The sequence below is a fragment of the Pongo abelii genome, chromosome 1, assembly GCF_028885655.2.
Source record: "Pongo abelii isolate AG06213 chromosome 1, NHGRI_mPonAbe1-v2.0_pri, whole genome shotgun sequence".
In the NCBI taxonomy this organism is placed as follows: domain Eukaryota; kingdom Metazoa; phylum Chordata; class Mammalia; order Primates; family Hominidae; genus Pongo; species Pongo abelii.
In genome coordinates this window covers 196,068,335-196,088,488 of record NC_071985.2, presented here as the reverse complement: position 1 = coordinate 196,088,488, position 20,154 = coordinate 196,068,335, and the positions used below count along the sequence as shown (strand labels likewise).

At 48.6% G+C, this 20,154-nt stretch overlaps 1 protein-coding gene across 1 annotated transcript in view; it reads right to left on the bottom strand.

The window, feature by feature from the left end:
- Window positions 1-3,991: 3,991 nt before the first annotated feature.
- The window catches only part of LOC129058006 (uncharacterized), a 24,781-nt gene continuing 8,618 nt past the window's right edge, over window positions 3,992-20,154 (bottom strand). The window contains exons 3-4 of the mRNA XM_054549402.2: window positions 9,463-9,679; window positions 3,992-6,232 (exon numbers count right to left, since the gene is read on the bottom strand). Of these exons, the coding sequence (XP_054405377.1) occupies window positions 6,182-6,232; window positions 9,463-9,679 (268 nt within the window). The 3' untranslated portion in view covers window positions 3,992-6,181. The remainder of the gene's footprint in view (window positions 6,233-9,462; window positions 9,680-20,154) is intronic.

Below are 20,154 nucleotides of genomic sequence, written 5' to 3'. Positions count from 1 at the left end.
CCTCTTCCCCCTCTCCTTCTCTCTCTCTCTCCTTCCCTCTCCTGCCATCTTGTGAAAAGGGTACTTGCTTCTCCTTCACCTTCCGCCATGATTGTAAGTTTCCTGAGGCCTCCCCAGCCATGCAGAACTGTAAGTCAATTAAACCTCTTTTGTTTATAAATTACCCAGTCTCAGGTAGTATCTTTACAGCAGTGTGAAAACAGACTACTACACCTCCAGACTTCCAAATCACACGGACCACACATTCCTTTTACTGGTTAAGCCAAGTTGCAGTGGATCTCCTGTTCCTTTCTCTATAAGGAGTCCCAACTGATACACTGGGATTGGCAATATTTTTAACAGATACTATAATTCTCTTACAATGTATTCATCTGAAAAGAGGTGTGAAGGAGAAAAGTAATTAGAATTCTCAGTTTATAAACATTTCCTAAAATGTGAATTCAAGAGAAAAATTAGCAGATATTTTAATTGTCTGTTCTATCTCCACATTCTCACACTTAATCTACCTACTCTCTAAATGTATTAATTAACATTTTCATAAACACTCTTCCAGCTTACAACGCAACTTCACACATCTCGACTCATTTGGTTCCCATAAAAAGCAGGAGAGATGGGCGGTAACAGTGAGCCCTCGTTTTGTGCAGTATGCTAGTTTGTAAGACCCTTTCTCTTACGTGATTTCATGTGATACTCGGATGTCTAGCTCTTGCAAGTTCTGGACTCCAGAAAAACCGATGTAGTTGTTCTCTTGGCCCAGAGAGAACTGTTTCGAATTTCTGTGTCTTCACTGGTATCACTCAGTCAATACTGTTCTTCCTGGCCTTGTTCGCCAGGTGAATTCCCTATTCGTACTTAAAAGCCCATTTCAGACAGGGCACAACTGTGTCTCTTTCCCCAGGGAGGTGTGGGCAGGCAGTGAGGTCTTCAAGAAGTGTTTTGCCTTTGCCAGATGTCAAGGTCAGCCAGCCAGATGTACAGATAAATGGTCGGGGCAGAAGGGGGGCTTTGGCCAACCTTTTTGTGGTCTGGAATAAACAAAATCCATCATCAAAGGAAAAACACCAGCTACTCCACCAGCCCCCTGGCCACAAGAACCTACTTCAAGCTTGGCCAGATTCACTCTTTGTTGTACGAAGGGAGAAGGGTCAGTGCCAGCCTTGGCCTTCAGCCATCCATATTAGTTTTATGCTACTGGCCCTTGGGCCAACCCAGACAGTCTGTAGGCCTTCAAACAGGCCTCAAAGAGAGGAACTCAGACAGGTTCTCAGATTGCTCTCAGAGAGACCGTCACCTGGGTTGTCTGACATGCCTCAGATAGACTTTGACAGGAATGGATCAGCACAGACCTGAATTAGGAAGCCCTTCTTTCTCTGACCAGAGATGTTCCCTCAAAGACACCCTCCTGAGTGACACACACCCCGAGGGAGTCGCAGCAGAGCAGGAGTTCCATTAGTACTGGCACCCACTGGCCACGCCCCTGCTGGAGGTCAACCCGGGGCCCACAGTCTGCAGGACTCTGGGAGTGTATTTTCAGGTCTGAAGGCCTGACTGGGGAGGACTAAGGATGCTGGCGGTGGCCATGGCAACCAGCTCAATCTCCTAACATTGGGCAGGTGATGCCCTTGGCCTCCCCCATCTTTTTGCCACTCTGGGGGTTCCTGTAACCAGAGTGGTCCTTCCCATAGAATGAAAGGTCAGAGGACAGAAAGGGTGGGGAGAACGCTGCCCCAGTGGGGGACAGAAAGGGCCAATGTGGGAAGGAAAGAGATGTAGGGAACAAAAGAGGTGGCCTGAGCCCTTTGCCCCGAAGCTGGAAGGCCTGTATTCCTGGGACGCTCCTGGGGCTGGGGGGAGTCCTAGGGGGCTGTGGCACCATATCCCTCCCTATATTTATGGGATCTAGTTGTCACTGCCAGTCTGAAATCTCCTTCCTATATCCTTAGCACAGTTGGGTCTATATTGGGGGGCTGCTAATGTTGCCACAACTGAACCCCTCTGCTTTCCCAACCTGCTCCTCCTCCAGGCTCCCCAACTCAGAGAAAGGCCCCACCATCATCCCTGCCTTCCCTCCCCACCCCCAGCAGCCACAGTTCACCTTAACCAACCAGCCTGAAGTCCTTAGCTCAGCCTGCAGGGACGCCAGCACACCTGGCAGGACTCTCCTTTCCCTCCCACCAGCCTCCAGAGTCAGTGTCCTCAAAGCCACCTGGAATCACATCACCCTGCTCTGAGCCTGCAGCGAGTCCCTGTTGCCCTGAGATGAAGTCAAAGCAACCTGCCACTCTTCACAAGCCAGCCCCGAGTGGTCTCTCCAGACTCATCTTCTTAGACTTACTTCCTTCCAGGCCAGATTCAGCCACCTCAATTTCTCAGCTCCCTCCCCACCCCACCCTTGCCCGGACTGCCTCTTCCTCCAGCCCTGTTCACTCTGCCCTTGCCAGTTCCACAGAGCCATTCTCTCCCTGCAGCGCCACCCAGGCATGCCCCTGCTCCTCAGATCTCCTGTGGCATCTTCACCATTTCTAGCCCAAACACACCCTATGCCGGGTGACACCCACCCTGAGGGAGTCACAGCAGAGCAGGAGTTCCATTAGTATTGTTTGCCGGAATGAAGTCATTCGTCCAGGCATCCAGCATCTATGCAGCACTTGCCACACTCTTGGTGCGGTCTGGGCCCTGGGGCATAGCCGTGATGAAGATGAGGCCCTCATGAGTAGGACTCAGATTGCGTCAGAGGATAACTATCCGAATGAATTCTGGCCCTGGCAGAGGCCTTAGCTACTTCCTAATGCTTCTCCAGACTCCAGTGTCCAGGACCCCAGGGCTCCAAGGCAGCCTCCCCGACCCCTCCACGTTCTCAGCCCCCACTATCGCCTGCCATCTGAATGTGCAAGGTAGATGTGCACACCAACCCCTGGGCATGGGTCCTGGGGGTAGAGCTGGGTGGGGAGCTGAGGCTGGCATCCCTGCATGTGCTAGTGCCCGACCTGGGTGCACACAGCTGCCAGGGAGTGGGGGGAGCCTCCACAACTGCCTCACCCGCGCACCTCCCCAGCCTCTGCTCGAACTGCTCCTGGCTCCCGGCTCACCGCGCTCCTGTTGTTTAATTTTTCTGAACACCGAGTCTCAACCCCATGTTAATTGGTTTTACTCCAGTCTTTTGTGCCACCCATTAAATGAGGAAATGCCACCCATAAAATTTTAATTTTAAAAGCCAACTTGTTTGTTTTATATTGAAATTCCCCGGGCAGCTTCAGCACAGGGAAACAGACACATTTTCATTTCATTAAAGCAACCAGACTGAAGATAAAAAAGAAGCTGAAAAATTAGATTTAAAAACAGAGAGCGAGAAGCATTTAAAGAAAATGAATGAAAATGAGCTGCCACAGAAGGCAGTGCGGACCACAGCTCCATCTCTGCCTTCCCGGAGTCTCCCGCAGGGAGACGGTGGAGCAGAAGCGGGAAGCTGGGAGTGGAAGGGGACACTCTGGGTGCCCCCGGAAAGCTGGACCATGCACTCTCCTCTCACTAAAGACTGGCCCCCTGGATATCCTAAAGGAAGGAGGGTAGAGCATCCTGGACCCTGGGACCAGAAGCATCCTTCTTCCCTGGGGACAAACTGCATGGCGATGAGGCTTGCTGGCTTGGAAGCTGAGCCATCTGGATGGTCCTGGCTCTGCCACTTACCAGCTCTGTCATGGTGGGCAAGTGGCCTGTTTTGCTCATCATAGTGATGATCTGTAAAACAACCCAGCTTATAGGGTTGGTGTGAGGATTAAATAGAATAGTACCTTGAAAACACTAAATAGAGCCCGGTATGCAGTAGGTCCACAATAAATGTTAACTTTGACTAGTGACATCTGGCTGCCTCCCTTCCATTGCATACTCCTTACACATTGCCCCTGCTGAGTGCACCTCCCTCCCTCCCTTGCCCACACATCCCCCTCCCCCATACCCGCCACTCACTTCCTTTTTTTAGGAGGCAGGGTTTAGCTCTGTCACCCAGGCTGGAGTGCAGTGGCACAATCAGAGCTGACTGCAACCTCGACCTCCTGGCCTCAAGGGATTCTCCCACCTCAGCACCCCTCCCCGAGTAGCTGGGATCACGGGCATATGCCACTACGCCCAGCTAATGTTTTTTGTTTTTTTGTAGAGACAAGGTCTCATTATGTTGCCCAGGCTGGTCTAGAACTCCCAGGCTCAAGCAATCCTCCCGCCTCAGCCTCCCAAAGTGCTGGGATTACAGGTGTGAGCCACCTCACCGGCCTTTTTGGGTTTTTGTTTTGTGTTTTGTTTTGTTTTGATGGAGTCTCCCTCTGTCACTCAGGCTGGAGTGTCATGGCTCACTACAGCCTCAAACTCCTGGGCTCAAGTGATTCTCCCACCTCAGCCTCCTGAGTAGCTGAGACTATAGGCACATGCCAACACGCCCAGGTAATTTTTAAATATTTTTGTAGAGACAGGTTCTTTCTCTGTCGCCTAGGCTGGAGTGCAGTGGCACGATCCCGGCTCACTTCAACCTCTGCCTCCCAGACTCAGGTGATCCTCCCACCTCAGCCTCCAAAGTAGTTGCTGGGACCACAGACTCACGCCACCACGCCTGGATAATTTTTTAAATTTTTTTTAGTAGAGAAAGGGTTTCACCTTGTTGCCCAGGCTGCAAAGTTCCTTTTAATGATGTCCCTGAGCTGAAGACAGCTAAGAGAGACTGCGGAAGGTCTGATGAAAGGCTTGGGAAGACTCATTCCTTGGCAATTCAATTCTTGTGGGCCAAACCAATTAAAATGTTCGTATAATCCTTCCAAGGAAAGCCAGCCTCCCTGGGTTCAAATCCCAGCTCCACCACTCACCACCTGTGTGTTCTTGGGCCAGTTTCTTCTGGGCCTCAGTGTCTCTATCAATAAAATGGGACTCACAGCTGTCATGAAGGTCACAAAAAACAAGCTCTGTGGAGTGCTGGGCAGGTAACCGGCCAATGAGTGGCTGCTTTTACTTTCAGCATCAGCTGGAGACACAACAGCAGGAGAGGGTGTGGGGGTCTGAAGCTGCGGAGGGGAAGGGCAGGGCAGGGGTTCCATCACAGGATGACCTCGTGGGGGTTCTCAGCTATTGCCCTAGGGTAACTTTTTTTTTTTTTTTGAGACGGAATCTCGCTCTGTTGCCCAGGCTGGAGTGCAATGGCATGATCTTGGCTCACCACAATCTCTGCCTCCCGGATTCAAGCAATTCTCCTGCCTCAGCCTCCTGAGTAGCTGGGACTACAGGTGCACACCACCATGCCAGCTAATTTTTTTTTTCTTGTCACCCAGGCTGGAGTGCAGTGGCACCATCTTGGCTCACTGCAACCTCCGCCTCCTGGGTTTAAGCAATTCTCCTGCCTCAGCCTCCGGAGTAGCTGGGATTACAGGCACCCGCCACCACATCAGTCTAATTTTTTGGTAGCGATGGGGTTTCATCATGTTGGCCAGGCTGGTCTCAAACTCCTGACCTCAGGTGATCCACCCGCCTCCGCCTCCCAAAGTGCAGGGATTACAGGCATGAGCCACCAGCGTAATTTTTGTATTTTTAGTAGAGATGGGGTTTCACTATGTTGGCCAGGCTGGTCTCGAACTCTTGACCTCTGGATCCACCCGCCTCAGCCTCCCAAAGGGCTGGGATTACAGGTGTGAGCCACCACGCCCAGCAGCCCTAGGGTAACTTTTAATGACACTCCCTTTCATTCCCAAACGTATCCTAATCTGGATGACTAATTATATGGTCATCCTACTCCAAATCCCCCATGCCCAAGATGGGGCCTGGGAGCTGGCCCATGGTGTTGGGAAAGGGCCCCTACTCCTGACCTGTTTTCCTTTCCAGACCCTTGGGATTGCCTAAGCCCTGGGTCACAGCCCCAGCCCTAGCCCACTCTCAGGCCAAGGAAACTCATTCCCTCAATTAGCATTAGAAAGCGGCAGGGAGGGGAAAGGCCTGGAAGAGGCGGCGGGTGCCCGGAAGGTGCTGGGAGTGGGAGTCTGTCGGGATTCCAGGCCTTACCTCTGATCCTGACGGCAATTTACGCAACCTCATATCCTTCACTTCCTCTTTCCTGCAGGGAAATTATTAACAGTACTATCTCTGATTTGCAAAGATCAAATCACACAAGGACTGGCGGTGAAAGTGTTGTGTGGTCCGATGAGTGGCGTTAGGAGGGCAGTGACTTCTGCTTCAGCCACCAAGGCAGAATTCCCAGGTCCTGTTTCTCCGGTGATTGCGGGGGGCACAGAGATGGAACATAAAGGGTCACAAAGGGTCCACAGATGGCTGGGGGTGAGGTGTCTACCCAGCGCCTCGGCCTACAGAAGTCTTCTCACTCACAGCCCCTAGCCCACTTCCACCAGGCCCGGAAGGACACCTCCAATGCCTGTCCAGGGCCCCCTGGCCCTGCTCAGAGATGCCTCCTCCAGGCAGGGGCAGCTGCTACCCTTAAGCTCCATATGACCCCTGCCAGGCTTCAGAAGCTACTCAGGGTAGATGGTGAGCCTGCTGCCTCCAGGGCTGCTTCTCAGAAAAACTCAGAGAAGACATCTTAGTGGCTGCTAAGTGGCACTCATTTTATTTGAGGCAGAATTCTTGTCCGGTGGTCCCCAAACTGCACACCTAGGAACCCCAAGGGCTTAATGACAGATGAGAGTTCTGAGGGAGCGGGACCAAGTGGGCAGGACTCCAGGGGCATTGAAGGGCTTCCTCCTCTCCCCTCCCCTCCCCTCTGCTCTCCCTTCCCTTGTCCTCTCTCTCCTCTCCCTCTCCTCTCTGCTGTCTGTCCTGTCCCCGTCTCTTCTCTTTCTCCATCTCTCTTTCACTTTCTTCAACCAGAGCAGCTCCATTTATTATTCTGTCCAAAATTTTTCTTGCACAAAGATGTCCACAGTTAAAATAATTTTTTCAAAAACACAGTTCTGCTCCTCCTCTCTCCTTTCCTTCCTCAACAATTCAGTCCTGAAACTATTATGTGCAGCAGAGCAAGGGAATGGGGGAACCATGGATGAACACAGCAGGATTCCTAGCAGAGTGAGGAGGGGGACCACTGGGGAAGGCAGACTGGCCCAGGGGTGTCAGAGTACAAATGGGTGAGGGGCTGTCACCCCTATGGGGTCAGCCTGATATGGGTGTCAGAGCCCAGGCAGACAAAGCAAGGCAGCCATGCAGGGGATGGTTCCACTGTGGGAAGCCAGAGCCAGCCAGAAGTGGGGTGTCAGAGCCCACAGCTGAGTTAGGAGGGTGTCTCAATGGGGGAAAGGGGCAGCCCTGTGCAGAAAGTCAGGGTGCCCAGGTCACCCATCCATCAAGACTTGGGGCCCTGCCTCCCCTACGTCTGCCCCAATCCTTTCTAAAGCCAGGCTTAGCTGGACCAAGGAAGATCCTGGGCCTCTTCTCAGTTGAAGTCACTGAGCACCAGGACATGCTAGGCAAGATTAGATGTGCCAGGTGCTGGAGTTAGAGCCAGGCTGGAGCAAGACAGTCAGGTCTCAGCCAGTGTGGAGCCCACAGCCCGGCAGGAAGGATGGACACAGAGGCTGCCATCACCAAACATGAGCTCAGCAGCGGGACGGGAGCTCGTGGAGGGCAAGCAACGTGACCTTGCACAGGGACCAGGCAGTGTCCGCAGAGGAGGCAAGCCAATGAGTCAGGAAGATGAGTTTACCAGGCGGGGGATGATGGGGGTGGCAATGCCTCTGGGCCTCAGTCTCTCCCCCTGCCCGTCCTCACCATCCCATCCACAAAAGTCCCAGCCACCAGGAGCCTCTCAAGAGGCCTCTCCATCCTGAGACTCCCATAGACTACAACCTAGTCCTGGGCCCCTCCAGATGGACAGTGTTGGGGGCCATCTCACCCGCCTGGCCTAGACTCTACCTCACTAGAGGCTGCCCTCAGTGGGAAGGTTCCTTTGCTCCCCTTTCCGAGGTCTGACATCCCCCATCATTGAGAAGTCCCGCCTTGTGTTTAACTCACATCTCTCTTGCTTTCTCTAATCTTCAGAGAAATGGCTAAATGAAAGCCCTTCATCAATTACAGGGAAACGCTGATAAAACCAGTCCCAGGAGGGCAGTGGGTTGGGGCTGCCCCAAAACTTTAACTTCAGGCTGAAGCTTCCTACCTTCTTTTTTTTTTTTTGAGACGGGGTCTTGCTCAGTGGCCCAGGCTGGAGTGCGGTGGTGCGATCTCGGCTCACTGCAAGCTCCGCCTCCCGGGTTCACGCCATTCTCCTGCCTCAGCCTCCCCAGTAGCTGGGACTACAGGCGCCCGCCACCACGCCTGGCTAATTTTTTGTATTTTTAGTAGAGAAGGGGTTTCACCATGTTAGCCAGGATGGTCTCGATCTCCTGACCTGGTGATCCACCCGCCTCGGCCTCCCAAAGTGCTGGGATTACAGGCGTGAGCCACCGCGCCCGGCCCCTACCTTCATTTTTTCATCTGCAAACGCTGACCTGTGGGGTCCCTCTGATCTTCCCACACCCAGGTAAGAGCCCACACACATGCACCCCATCCTCACCACAGCCCTACTCCCTGAAGGGCCCTTGTCCATAGAAAGCCTGCATAGGGCTCATTCCAGGGGGCCCCTCCATTTGGGGCTTATGATGGCTCGGCCTAGCAGAGAAAAATAACTGCTTGGACTCCATATGACTTTATTTTCTGGGGTGGAGGAGAAAGCGAGCCACCTCAGCTGCCTCATCAAGCAAAAGGTAGAGATTAGACCCCAGGAAGGACTTCCTTTGGCTTAGGGCACCCTTCTCCCTGCAGTCACCAGCAGGGGGCGCCATAGGCCAGCCTGTGGGACCCGCTATCTGAGAACGGGGTTGTCACCCAGGAGTGAGTGAAGGTCTGGCCAGCACTGAGGGCTCTGGGGTGCAGAGAAGTTAGGAGATCCATCAAAGCAGTCAGACCACCTGGTGGGAGGCGGCACACACCCTGCCAGCCCGGACGCGGGTTAGGGAGTGGCATCACATTCCGCCGAGTCATTGACTGCGAAGACTAGCGTCACCTCTGATGTCAGGGCTCAAGGGGCTTCGTTCCAGCTCTAGGCTCCAGGAAAGGGCGTCGCAGGGCGCAGAGGTTACACAACTTCCCCCAAGATCGCCGTGGAAATGACTGACAGACCAGGGATTCAAACCCAGGTCCCTGTGGTTGTCTCCACCCAGCCGCCTGCAGGGTCTGCAGGTGGCCGTGTCCCACGTGTCACCTTTACAGACCCAGGGCTGACAGCCGGGCCGGCCTTGGCCTGGCTTCCTTCTTTCTCATCTCTAAAAATGCCTTTCATTCTAAGATCTCCTTGGCAGCTTCATAATAAAAAGGAGGCTTCTGAAACCACAAATGTTTTTAAATGAATTCAAGCCCCAAGTTTCTGCAGGGGGGTGAGGGATGGAGGATGCAGATAAGTCTTTGAGTATGAAAGTTACATGCATGATGAGAGAGCCCTCCACTGACCTCCAAAACTCGCGCTGCCGGGGATACGAGGGCCCCTGGTGAGTCTCCCGAAGTGTCTCCTTTTGAAAGCTCACCGGTCCTTGTACTCTGAGTGCTTTCAGTTGGGTCCATTATGAGAAATCTCCTTTTGAGCATGGATGTATTCAAATCCAGATGTTGTCCCCTCAGAACAAAAAGCTCCCTCCAAATTCTCTTTATGAAGAAGTAGGTTCTCATCCTTTGAAGGAACAAACATCTCTTGATAAGTGGAATTTTTTTCCCCCAGCCAAGAACCTGCTGCTCCGAATTTGCTAAAAACTGGTTTAATAGCCGGTCTCCATTCTCTTTCAGAGGCCAGGATGGCGGCGACAAGGTGGAATGTCAGCAGAAGATGTATTCAATAGATTGAGTACAGCTTCACTAAGAAGGCTGGATTTTTAAAATATTTGTTATTTATTTAGATACTTTGTTTTTAAATTCAAGACATACATTCTAATGACAAAAGTGAAAAACAGATTGAAAGATGAAAAACAGATTGTCAGAAAAACCTGCTCAATCATATACTTCATTTTGATTCAAATAACAACTTTTCAGGAAGGAAGGATACAGTAAACCTATGCATTGATTGTAAATTACTCCCAATTTCTATAATATTCATTTTCTTAAAGTATGCTGGGCGTGGTGACTCACACCTGTAATCCCAGCACTTTGGGAGGCCGAGGCAGGTGGATTGCTTGAGCCCAAGAGCTTCAGACCAGCCTGGGCAACATGGCGAAACTTCATTTCTACAAAAAATACAAAAATTAGCCAGGTGTGTAGTGGCAGTCCCCTGTAGTCCCAGCTACTCAGGAGGCTGAGGTGGGAGAATGGCTTGAACCGGGAGGTAGAGGCTGCTGTGAGCCAAGATCCTGCACTACACTTTAGCCTGCGTGACAGAGTGAGACCCTGTCTCAAAAATAAAATAAAATAAACCTTAAAATAGGGGAAATATGGATTACATATTTGTTGACTATATGTGTATATATAGCCAACAGAAATTTTTATCAGTAGGGTCTAGTTTTTTTGTTGTTGATAAAACCATCTGAGAGCTGGAAACAGGAATCCTTTCCTCACTCTGCTTGCATACCATTGGTGATGGGGAGCTCACCACCTCTGAAGGCACTCTGATTCACTGTGGGACAGTTCTGATAGCCACAGAGCTGGTTCTCAGGCCCCTGTTATCTCCATGGGTGCCAGTTCTGCCCTTGGAGCCAGGCAGGGTTATACCACTGTTCCTGCCTCTGCCCTTTTGAGTCTTCTCTTCTGCAAGATCGGTATCCCCAGTTCCTCATTATCCTTTACCCTCCACAAACTGGACTCTGGTCTCTCCCTGTCTCCTCAAATGTACGACAACCAGAGTTGAGCACAACCCTCCAGCTATCACCTCCCTCATCGTCAACCTGTACCTCTACAGACTCAGCCGGAGATCACAATCATTTGGGGCAACCATCTCAATGTGCAATGAACCTTCAGCCAAAATCTCTTTCATGCAAAACCTTTTAATTTTACATCCATCCGTAGAGGGGTTAATCCATCATCTCATCTGCTTTAGGGGATTTTGGGCTCTTGTTTGGTCATTTAAAATACCAGCCACTGCATCTAGTTTTGGGTCACCTGCAAATCGAATAAGCATGTCTTCTGCACCTTTAACCCAGCTGTTGATAGGAATGAGTGGTGATCTTGCCCCAGCTGGCCAGTGTCTCTGGGACCCTGGTTTCTCCATCCAATAATGAACAAAGGTGAGATGATGACCTGCATCAAGACAGCCCATGGACTACATGTCAGACACTATCCTAAGCCCTTTACAAACACCAAGACATTGAATTCTTCACACCGATTCGATGAGGGAGGTATTGTTAGCATCTTCCCCATTCTGCAGATGAGGAAAACAGGTTTTGCAGGATTTTACCTCAATTCTGACTGCACCCAATCCGATGCTTTAGCCAGCATGGGTTATTCTCAGGGGAAGATCTCTGATGTGACCTAGAATAGAGCCGGTAGACCCACCAACAGAGCTGTCCTCACAAGCAGGAGTGCTACATGGCACTCCTTGGGCCCCTCATAGATCCCCAAGTCCCATGAATGGCTCAGAAGCAGTGGAGGGCTGAAGATATGAGGCCACCTTCAGAAAGGGACATTAGATGCCTCAGCCATGATCCGGGTGAACAGACAACCAAGGGACAACAAATCCTTCCCCTCGCTCCCAGGCCTTGACTCTGCTTCAGAGCAAGGTGCACTTAAAACTTCAAGAGTGACTCAAAGGAGCGTGTTTGCCAGCTCAGTGAAAGTGAGGGTTTGGCGTCAAAACTTCAGGTAGGTTGTGGCATGTAAAGGAAATGATGTTCCTAATTAAAAGGAAGCATGGGGTCGGGCACAGTGGCTCATGCCTGTAATCCTAGCACTTTGGGGAGGCCGAGGTGGGCGGATCACCTGAGGTCAGGCATTCGAGACCAGCCTGGCCAACACGGTGAAACCCCGTCTCTACTAAAAATACAAAAATCAGCTGGGTATGGTGGTGGGTGCCTGTAATCCCAGCTACTTGGGAGGCTGTGGCAGGAGAATCACATAAACCCGGGAAGTGGAGATTGCAGTGAGCCGAGACTGCGCCACTACGCTCCAGCCTTGATGACAGAGCAAGACTCTGTCTCAAAAAAAAAAAAAAAAAAAAAAAGCAGAAGCATGTGGTTTGGGGGAGTGATGTTCCCTGCACACCTGAGTTTGTAGTCTGGGAATGAACTCACCACATTCACACCAGATGCCAGATACTTAAGGCACATTCCATACTCCCCAGGGCCCTATTAAGTAGATACCATGATCAAAGGTGGGTTTTCAGTGATGCTGAGGACATTTAAACCTTCATGTCCTCTCACTTGCAGGGGCCCTTCCCAGACCCTGCAGGGGAAGTGTTTCCCTTTTGGAATTTGTAAGAGAGCCCTCCAAACTACAGAAGCTTGAGGCCTTACAAAAGCTTCCCCTGTTATTGCCCCCATTTTATAACTGAAGGGAAATGTGACACAGGTGAAGCAAGTTACTCAAGGTGGCAGCGCTGGGAGGTAGCGTGGTTAGGACTCTCAACCCCTTAGATCAGGGGTGTCCAACCCTTTGGCTTCCCTGGGCCACACTGGGAGAACTGGATTGTCTTGGGCCACACATAAAATACACTAACACTAATGATAGCTGATGAGCTAAACACAGGCACACACACACACACACACACACACACACAAATCTCATAATGTTTTAAGAAAATTTACAAATTTGTGTTGGGCTGCATTCAAAGCTGTCCTGGGCCAAGTTTGTTGGACAAGCTTGCCTTAGATGAAGCCCAAAGTTTTCAAAGAGTTTTCCCATGGAATACATGTCTTTTTTTTTTTTTTTTTTTTTTTGAGATAGAGTCTTGCTCTGTCGCCCAGGCTGGAGTGCAGTGGCACGATCTCGGCTCACTGCAAGCTCTGCCTCTGCCTCCTGGGTTCACGCCATTCTCCTGCCTCAGCCTCCCAAGTAGCTGGGACTACAGGCACCCACCACCATGCCCGGCTAATTTTTCTGTATTTTCAGTAGAGACGGCGTTTCACCATGTTAGCCAGGATGGTCTTGATCTCCTGACCTCATGATCCACCCGCCTCGGCTTCCCAAAGTGCTGGGATTACAGCAGGTGAGAGCCACCGTGCCCAGCCTTTTTTTTTTTTAAGACAGAGTCTCACTAGTCACCCAGGCTGGGGTGCAGTGGTCAGATCTCGGCTCACTGCAACCTCTGCCTCCCAGGCACAAGCAATTCTCATGCCACAACCTCCCAAGTAGCTGGGACTACAGGTGCCCACCACCATGCCTGGCTAATTTTTGTATTTTTAGTAGAGACGAGGTTTCACCATGTTAGCCAGAATGGTCTCAATCTCCTGACCTCATGATCCACCCGCCTCGGCCTCCCAAAGTGCTGGGATTACAGGCGTGAGCCCCCGCGCCCAGCCGGGTTCCTACCTTTTACTTTAGGCCAAAATACATTTCAATGGGTCAAAATTACACATAAAAATGAAACTGTAAGTGCATTTAACAAAATAAGAGAATGTGTATCATAATCATAGAGAAAACCTTCTGTTTTGTTCGTTTGTTTGTTTGTTTTGAGATGGAGATTCGCGTTTGTTGCCCAGGCTAAAGTGCAATGGTGTGATCTCGGCTCACCACAACCTCCACCTCCTGGGTTCAAGTGATTCTCCTGCCTCAGCCTCCTGAGTAGCAGGGATTACAGGCATGTGCCACCACACCAAGCTAATTTTGTATTTTTAGTAGAGACGGGGTTTCTCCATGTTGGTCAGGCTGGTCTTGAACTCCCAACCTCAGGTGATCCACTCGCCTTGGCCTCCCAAAGTGTTGAGATTACAGGTGTGAGCCACCATGCCCGGCAAGAAAAGACCTTCTTAAATATCACAGAAAAGCCCAAAACCATAAAAGAAAATGATGTTTGTATACAAAAAAATTGAACATTTTCTCCCGGTTAAAACAAAAACAAAAGGTGAGAATGGTGGTTTACACCTGTAATCCCAGCACTTTGGGAGGCCGAGGTGGGCAGACTGCTTGAGCCCAGGAGTTTGAGACCAGCCTGGACAACATGATGAAACCCCATCTCTACAAAAAATACAAAAATTAGCTGAGCCTAGTGGTGTGTGCCTATAGTCCCAGCTACTTGGGAGGCTGAGGTGGGAGGATCGCTTGAGCCCAGGAGATTGAGGCTGCAGTGAGCTGGAACCACACCACTGCACTCCAGCCTGGGCAACAGAGCAAGACCCTGTCTCCAAAGGAAAAAAAAAAGGAAAAAGAAAAAAGAAATTCTTTTACAAAGTCAAATAACAATTGACTAACAGGAAAAGAAACATCTGAAACATATCACAGACAGCTAATTTCTTTTACATTTAAAGAGCTTCTACAAATCAATAAGGATAAAAGACCAATAATTTAATGGAAAAATAAGCAAATGAGGCCGAACACAGTGGCTCACGCCTGTAATTCCAGCACTTTGGGAGGCCGAGGGAGGCAGATCACGAGGTCAGGAGTTCGAGACCAGCCTGGCCAACATAGGGAAACCCCATCTCTACTAAAAATACAAAAAATTAGCTGGGAATGTTGGTGGGCACCTGTAATCCCAGCTACTCAGGAGGCTGAGGCAGGAGAATTGCTTGAACCCAGGAGGTGGAGGTTGCAGTGAGCCAAGATCACACCATTGCACTCCAGACCAGGCAACAGAGCGAGACTCCGTCTCGAAAAAGAAAAAAGAAAGAAAGAAAGAAAAAGAAGCAAATGATGTAAACAACTGGATGCAAAAACAAGGCAAATTGGTCTTAAATATATAAGAGAACTCTCATCCACACTTATAAATGGAATGCACGTTGGAATACAATGAGACACCATTTTCCACCTACCAGCCTGGCAAAAATCAAAATGTGTGATGGCCCACTGTGTTGGCAAGGCTGTTGGGAAGGTAACAGTACAATTTCTTTCTTCTTGGTCTCACTCTGTCATTCAGCCTGCAGTGCAGTGGTGTGATCATGGTTCACTACAGCCTCCGCCTCCCGGGCTCAATCGATCCTTCCACCTAGGCCTCCCAAGTAGCTGGGACTACAGATGTACATCACCACACCTAGCTTTTTTTTTTTTTTCTTTTTTCGTAGAGACAGGGTTTCACCATGTTGCCCAGGCTGGTTTTGAACTCATGGGCTCAAGCAATCTGCACACCTTAGCCACCTGAAGTGCTAGGATTGCAGGTGTAAGCCACTGCACCCAGCTGATGGTACAATTTCTATGAAGAGGGTATTTAGCAATATTTTTCTAAAAGTAAATGGTTATATATCCTTTGTTATAGGCTGAATTGCATCCCCAAAAATTCATATGTTCAGGTCCTAAGCCCCAGTACCTCAGAATGTGACCTTATTTAGAAATAGGGTCATTGCAGATGTAATTCATTCAGATGAGGTCATACAATATGACGAGTCCTTGTGAGAACAGGAAATTTGGACATAGACATATACACAGGAAAAACACCATGTGAACATCAAGGTAAACATTGGGGTGATGATTCTCCAAGCCAAAGAACGCCAACAAATGCCAGCAAACCACCAGAAGCCGTGGGAGAAGCACGGAACAGGTTCTTCCTTACAGCCCTCGGAAGGAACCAATTTTGCCGACATCTTGACCTTGGGTTCCCAGCCTCCAGAACTGAGACAATAGATTTGTTGCTTAAGCCACCCAGTTTGTACTTTGTGATGGCAGCCCTACCAAATCAACAAACTCTAACTCAGCAAGAGGAATTTACCCTGCTATGTATTTACACAGTTGCAAAGTGATACACAGACGGAGGCATACGTTGCAGTATTGTTTGTGATAGTAAAGACTGGAAAAAACCTAAATGTTTATCAGCCAAAAACTGCCTAAATAAACTATAGTACATCCTTCCAGTGGAATATTTTTCAGCTGTTAACAGTAACGAGAGGCTGGGTGTGGTGGCTCATGCCTATAATCCTAGCAGTTTGGGAGGCCAAGGCAGGAGGATCACTTGAGCCCAAAAGTTGGAGACCAGCCTGGGCAACACGGCGAAACCCTGTCTCAACAAAAAATACAAAAATTAGCCGGGGCTGGGAGCGGTGGCTCATGCCTGTAATCCTAACACTTTGGAAGGCTGAGGCAGGTGGATCACTTGGGATCAGGAGTTCAAGACCAGCCTGGCCAATATGGTGAAATCCTGTCTTTACTAAAAATACAAAAATTAGCAGGGTGTGGTGGTGGGCACCTGTAATCCCAGCTACTCAGGAGGCTGAGACAGGAGAATCACTTGAACTAGGGAGGCGGAGGTTGCAGTGAGCCGAGATCGTGCCATGGCACTCTGGCCTGGGCAACTGAGCACGACTCTATCTAAAAAAAAAAAAAATTATTAGCTGGGCATGGTGGTGCATGCCTGTAGTCCCAGCTACTCGTGAGGCTGAGGTGGGAGAATGGCTTGAGCCTGGGAGGTTAGGCTGCAGTGAGCCAAGATCACACCACTGCACTCCAGCCTGGGCGACAGAAGACCCTATCTCAAAAAAAAAAAAGAGTGGAATAAAACAAAATGTTTAATCAGTCAAAACCTGCCTAAATAAATTATGGTACATTCTTCCAATGGAATGTTTGTCAGCTGTTAACAGTAACGAGGCAGCTTAACATGTACTGATTGGAATTATCTCAAAGGTTTATTTTTAAGTGAGAAAAGCAAGGTGCAGCTGGTTATAGAAAGAGCTTCGTTTATATAAAAATAAAGAGCAACACCTCAGAAATAAGAACAAAAAAGGAAAAGAGAGAAAAAAATCTGGAGCAAGATATCCTCAGAAATAACAAAAAGAAAGAAACAAAGCCGAATATATATGTGCAAACATTTGCTCCTGGACGCACAGATTCCATCTGAGAAGAGACATAAGAAACTGCTAACTTTGCTTGTTCCTAGATAGCAGAGCCACTTTAAGGACCAGGACCAGGGAAAAGGGATCTTGTTTCTACCATAAATATCCCTGCACCTTTTGAACCTCTACATTGTTAATGGATCACCTGTTCAAAAAAAATTTAAAAACACCTTCTTTTTTTTTTTTTTTTTTTTTGAGATGGAGTTTCACTCTTGTTGCCCAGGCTGGAGTGCAGTGGCACGATCTCAGCTCACTGCAACCTCCACCTCCCAGGTTCAAGCTATTCTCCTGCCTCAGCCTCCCAAGTAGCTGGGATTACAGGCATGTGCCACCACACCTGGCTAATTCTGTATTTTTAGTAGAGACGGGGTTTCTTTATGTTGGTCAGGCTGGTCTTGAACTCCCGACCTCAGGTGATCTGCACACTTCAGCCTCCCAAAGTGCTGGGATTACAGGCATGAGCCACTGCACCCAACCAAAAAAAAAAAAATCTAGAATTTCAAAAATGAACATTTTAAGAGAAAATGTAGTCATTTTAGCTTTTCATCTTTTGGAAATAACAGCTATTCATAGCTGAAATGGGTTGTTTGAGGAGGTGATATCTTCTCTCTTATCTCTTCATTTAGAAACCAAGCACAAAGTTTGTTTTTAAAATAACTAAATCACAAGAATGAAGTATAAGATGCAAACATTCTAAACCACCATGTATTGAAAGTATATTTATTTTTGTTTTTGTTTGTTTGTTTTTTGAGACAGAGTCTTGTCTGTTACCCAGGTTAGAGTGCAGTGGCACGATCTCAGCTCACTGCAACCTCCACCTCCTGGGTTCAAGTGATTCTCCTCAGCCTCCCGAGTAGCTGGGATTACAGGCGTGTGCCACCATGCCCAGCTAGTTTTTGTATTTTTAGTAGAGATGGGGTTTCACCATGTTGGCCAGGCTGGTCTCAAACTCCTGACCTCAAGTGATCCACCTGCCTCAGGCTCCCAAAGTGCTGGGATTACAGGCGTGAGCCACCACACCCGGCCTGAAAGTATATTTATTTTTGTAATTCATAGCATGTAGTTAAATTTCAATCTACAATAATAATTTCAGTAAACATTCAGCTCCCAAATCAAGCCTGACAACTTATTTTTAATTAATTTGTCTGTAAACCTTGCTTTTCCTGGTAAAATTTAATTCTTTTTTCCCTAAAACTCCCCTGACAGATATAAATTCTATTAAACAGTAGGCATCACTTTATTAAGTAGAAAATCGTCAAAAGTAGCCTTTAAAAATAATGCATCTTTTTACATATACACTTTCTAATACAATCCTTGGGATCAGACTCATCTAAAATAAAATAAATTTTCTCAACATATCTTCTATATCTTGTAAAAATGATGAAATGAATTTATTTTTAAAAAGGGTTTATAAGGTCATTGATTACTGTGAAAATGATCTGAATGTCCAAACATTGAGAAAGGCAACCTAGGCCTGCCGTGTACAGTTGTGCAAGCTGTGAACTGCACAACTCCAGAGGCGCCATACAGATCAGAATCCAAAATTGTTCAGTGCAACACCTGTGCAGCCAAACACATCAGCCCTGTGGCTGCTGAAAAGGTTAGGGAGCCATAGAAGGCTTTGGGGGCAGGAGAGAGTAGGTATCAGAGCTGGGGTCGCAGGGATTGTGAGGCCAGAATCCCATGCATACAGCCTCCCATCTCTCTAGGTTGGCCTCCCTTTTGGAGGCTCTGGCAATAGAAATATCCTATTTTCTCTGAGCCTCATAACCTTGGTTTTCCTAAGGTTGGGGGGAAGGACCTATCTCTCAAGGCCCATAATCACTTCTTTGGCCTGTACAAGGCAATGTCCACTTTAATCACTTGGCCACTAAGAAGCAAGGCCAGGAAAGGTCCCCAACCTACCCCTAATCTTTACTCCTGCTCTCATGGAAGCAGAGGTGGCTGGCATAAGGGGTGGGGTGGAGGGGCTGAACCCTAAATGGCATTCAGCACATGTGGCTCCTAGGACCAGCTTCACCACTACCCTGCTGTAATCTTTGGCAAATCCTTAAGCCTCTCTGCGTTTCTACCTCCCTGTTTACAAAATAAAGACAAATATTAACATTCCTTCTCTGCCTCTTGGAAAGATAGGCAAGACAAGAGAGAAAACATGTAGTGATGATTTCACTGGGAATGCATAGAAATTCAAGCATTCTAATTACCATTAAACATTAAGAATGAGGCCAGGCATGGTGGCTCACGCCTGTAATCCCAGCACTTTGGGAGGCCGAGGCGGGTGGCTCACTTGAGTCCAGGAGTTCAAGACCAGCCTGGACAACATGGTGAAACTCCATCTCTACAAAAAAATATAAAATTTAGCTGGGCATGGTGGCACACGCTTGTAATCCCAGCTACACGGGAGGCTGAGGCAAGAGAATCGCTTGAACCTGGGAGGCAGAGGTTGCAGTGAGCCAAGATCATGCCACTGCACTACAGCCTGGGTGACAGAGTGAGACCCTGTCTCAAAAAAAGAAAAGAAAAACAATTAAGAATTAGTAGACTGTGGGTCAGGAGGCCCTGCTAAGCAGCTGTAAAACCTTGAACAAGTCTCATGACCTCTCTAGGTCTTATATTTGTCATGTGTGAGGTAGCTGAGCTTGAGCTGATTCAGCATTCTGCTGACCTTTTCACTATGAGTGTTTTATTATTGCCAAACAGATCTCATATTTTCTAAGATCTTATCTCCTAAGCTGTATTTAGGTAATTATTATATACTTAGTAATTAAGTAATTATTATTACCATTAAAAGGGATATCTTTGGTTGTGACAGAACTTGTGGGCTTAGATAACCAACAAGCCTAGAACCAGGGGTAGCTTTAGGTAAGGCTTGATCCAGCAGCTGTTACCAAGAACCTATTTTCTTTCAGTCTCTTGGCTCTATCTCCTATGATGTGTCACAAGGTGGCTGCCAGAAGTTCCTGGCAATACTTGCTTTTCTCCTTTGTAATTAGCAAGAAATAGTTGGTTTCCCAGTTAGCTCAAAGAAAAGACTCAGAATTGAGACTCATTCACTCTGGTTGGCCTGATTTGGGACCTATACCTTTTTCTGACCAATTACTGTAGCCTGAAGGATGAAATATTCTGATTGGGCTGGGTGCAGCGGCTTATGCCTGTAATCCCAGGCACTTTGAGAGGCCGAGACAGGTGGATTGTCTGACCTCAGGAGTTCAAGACCAGCCTGGGCAATATGGGGAAACCCCATCTCTACTAA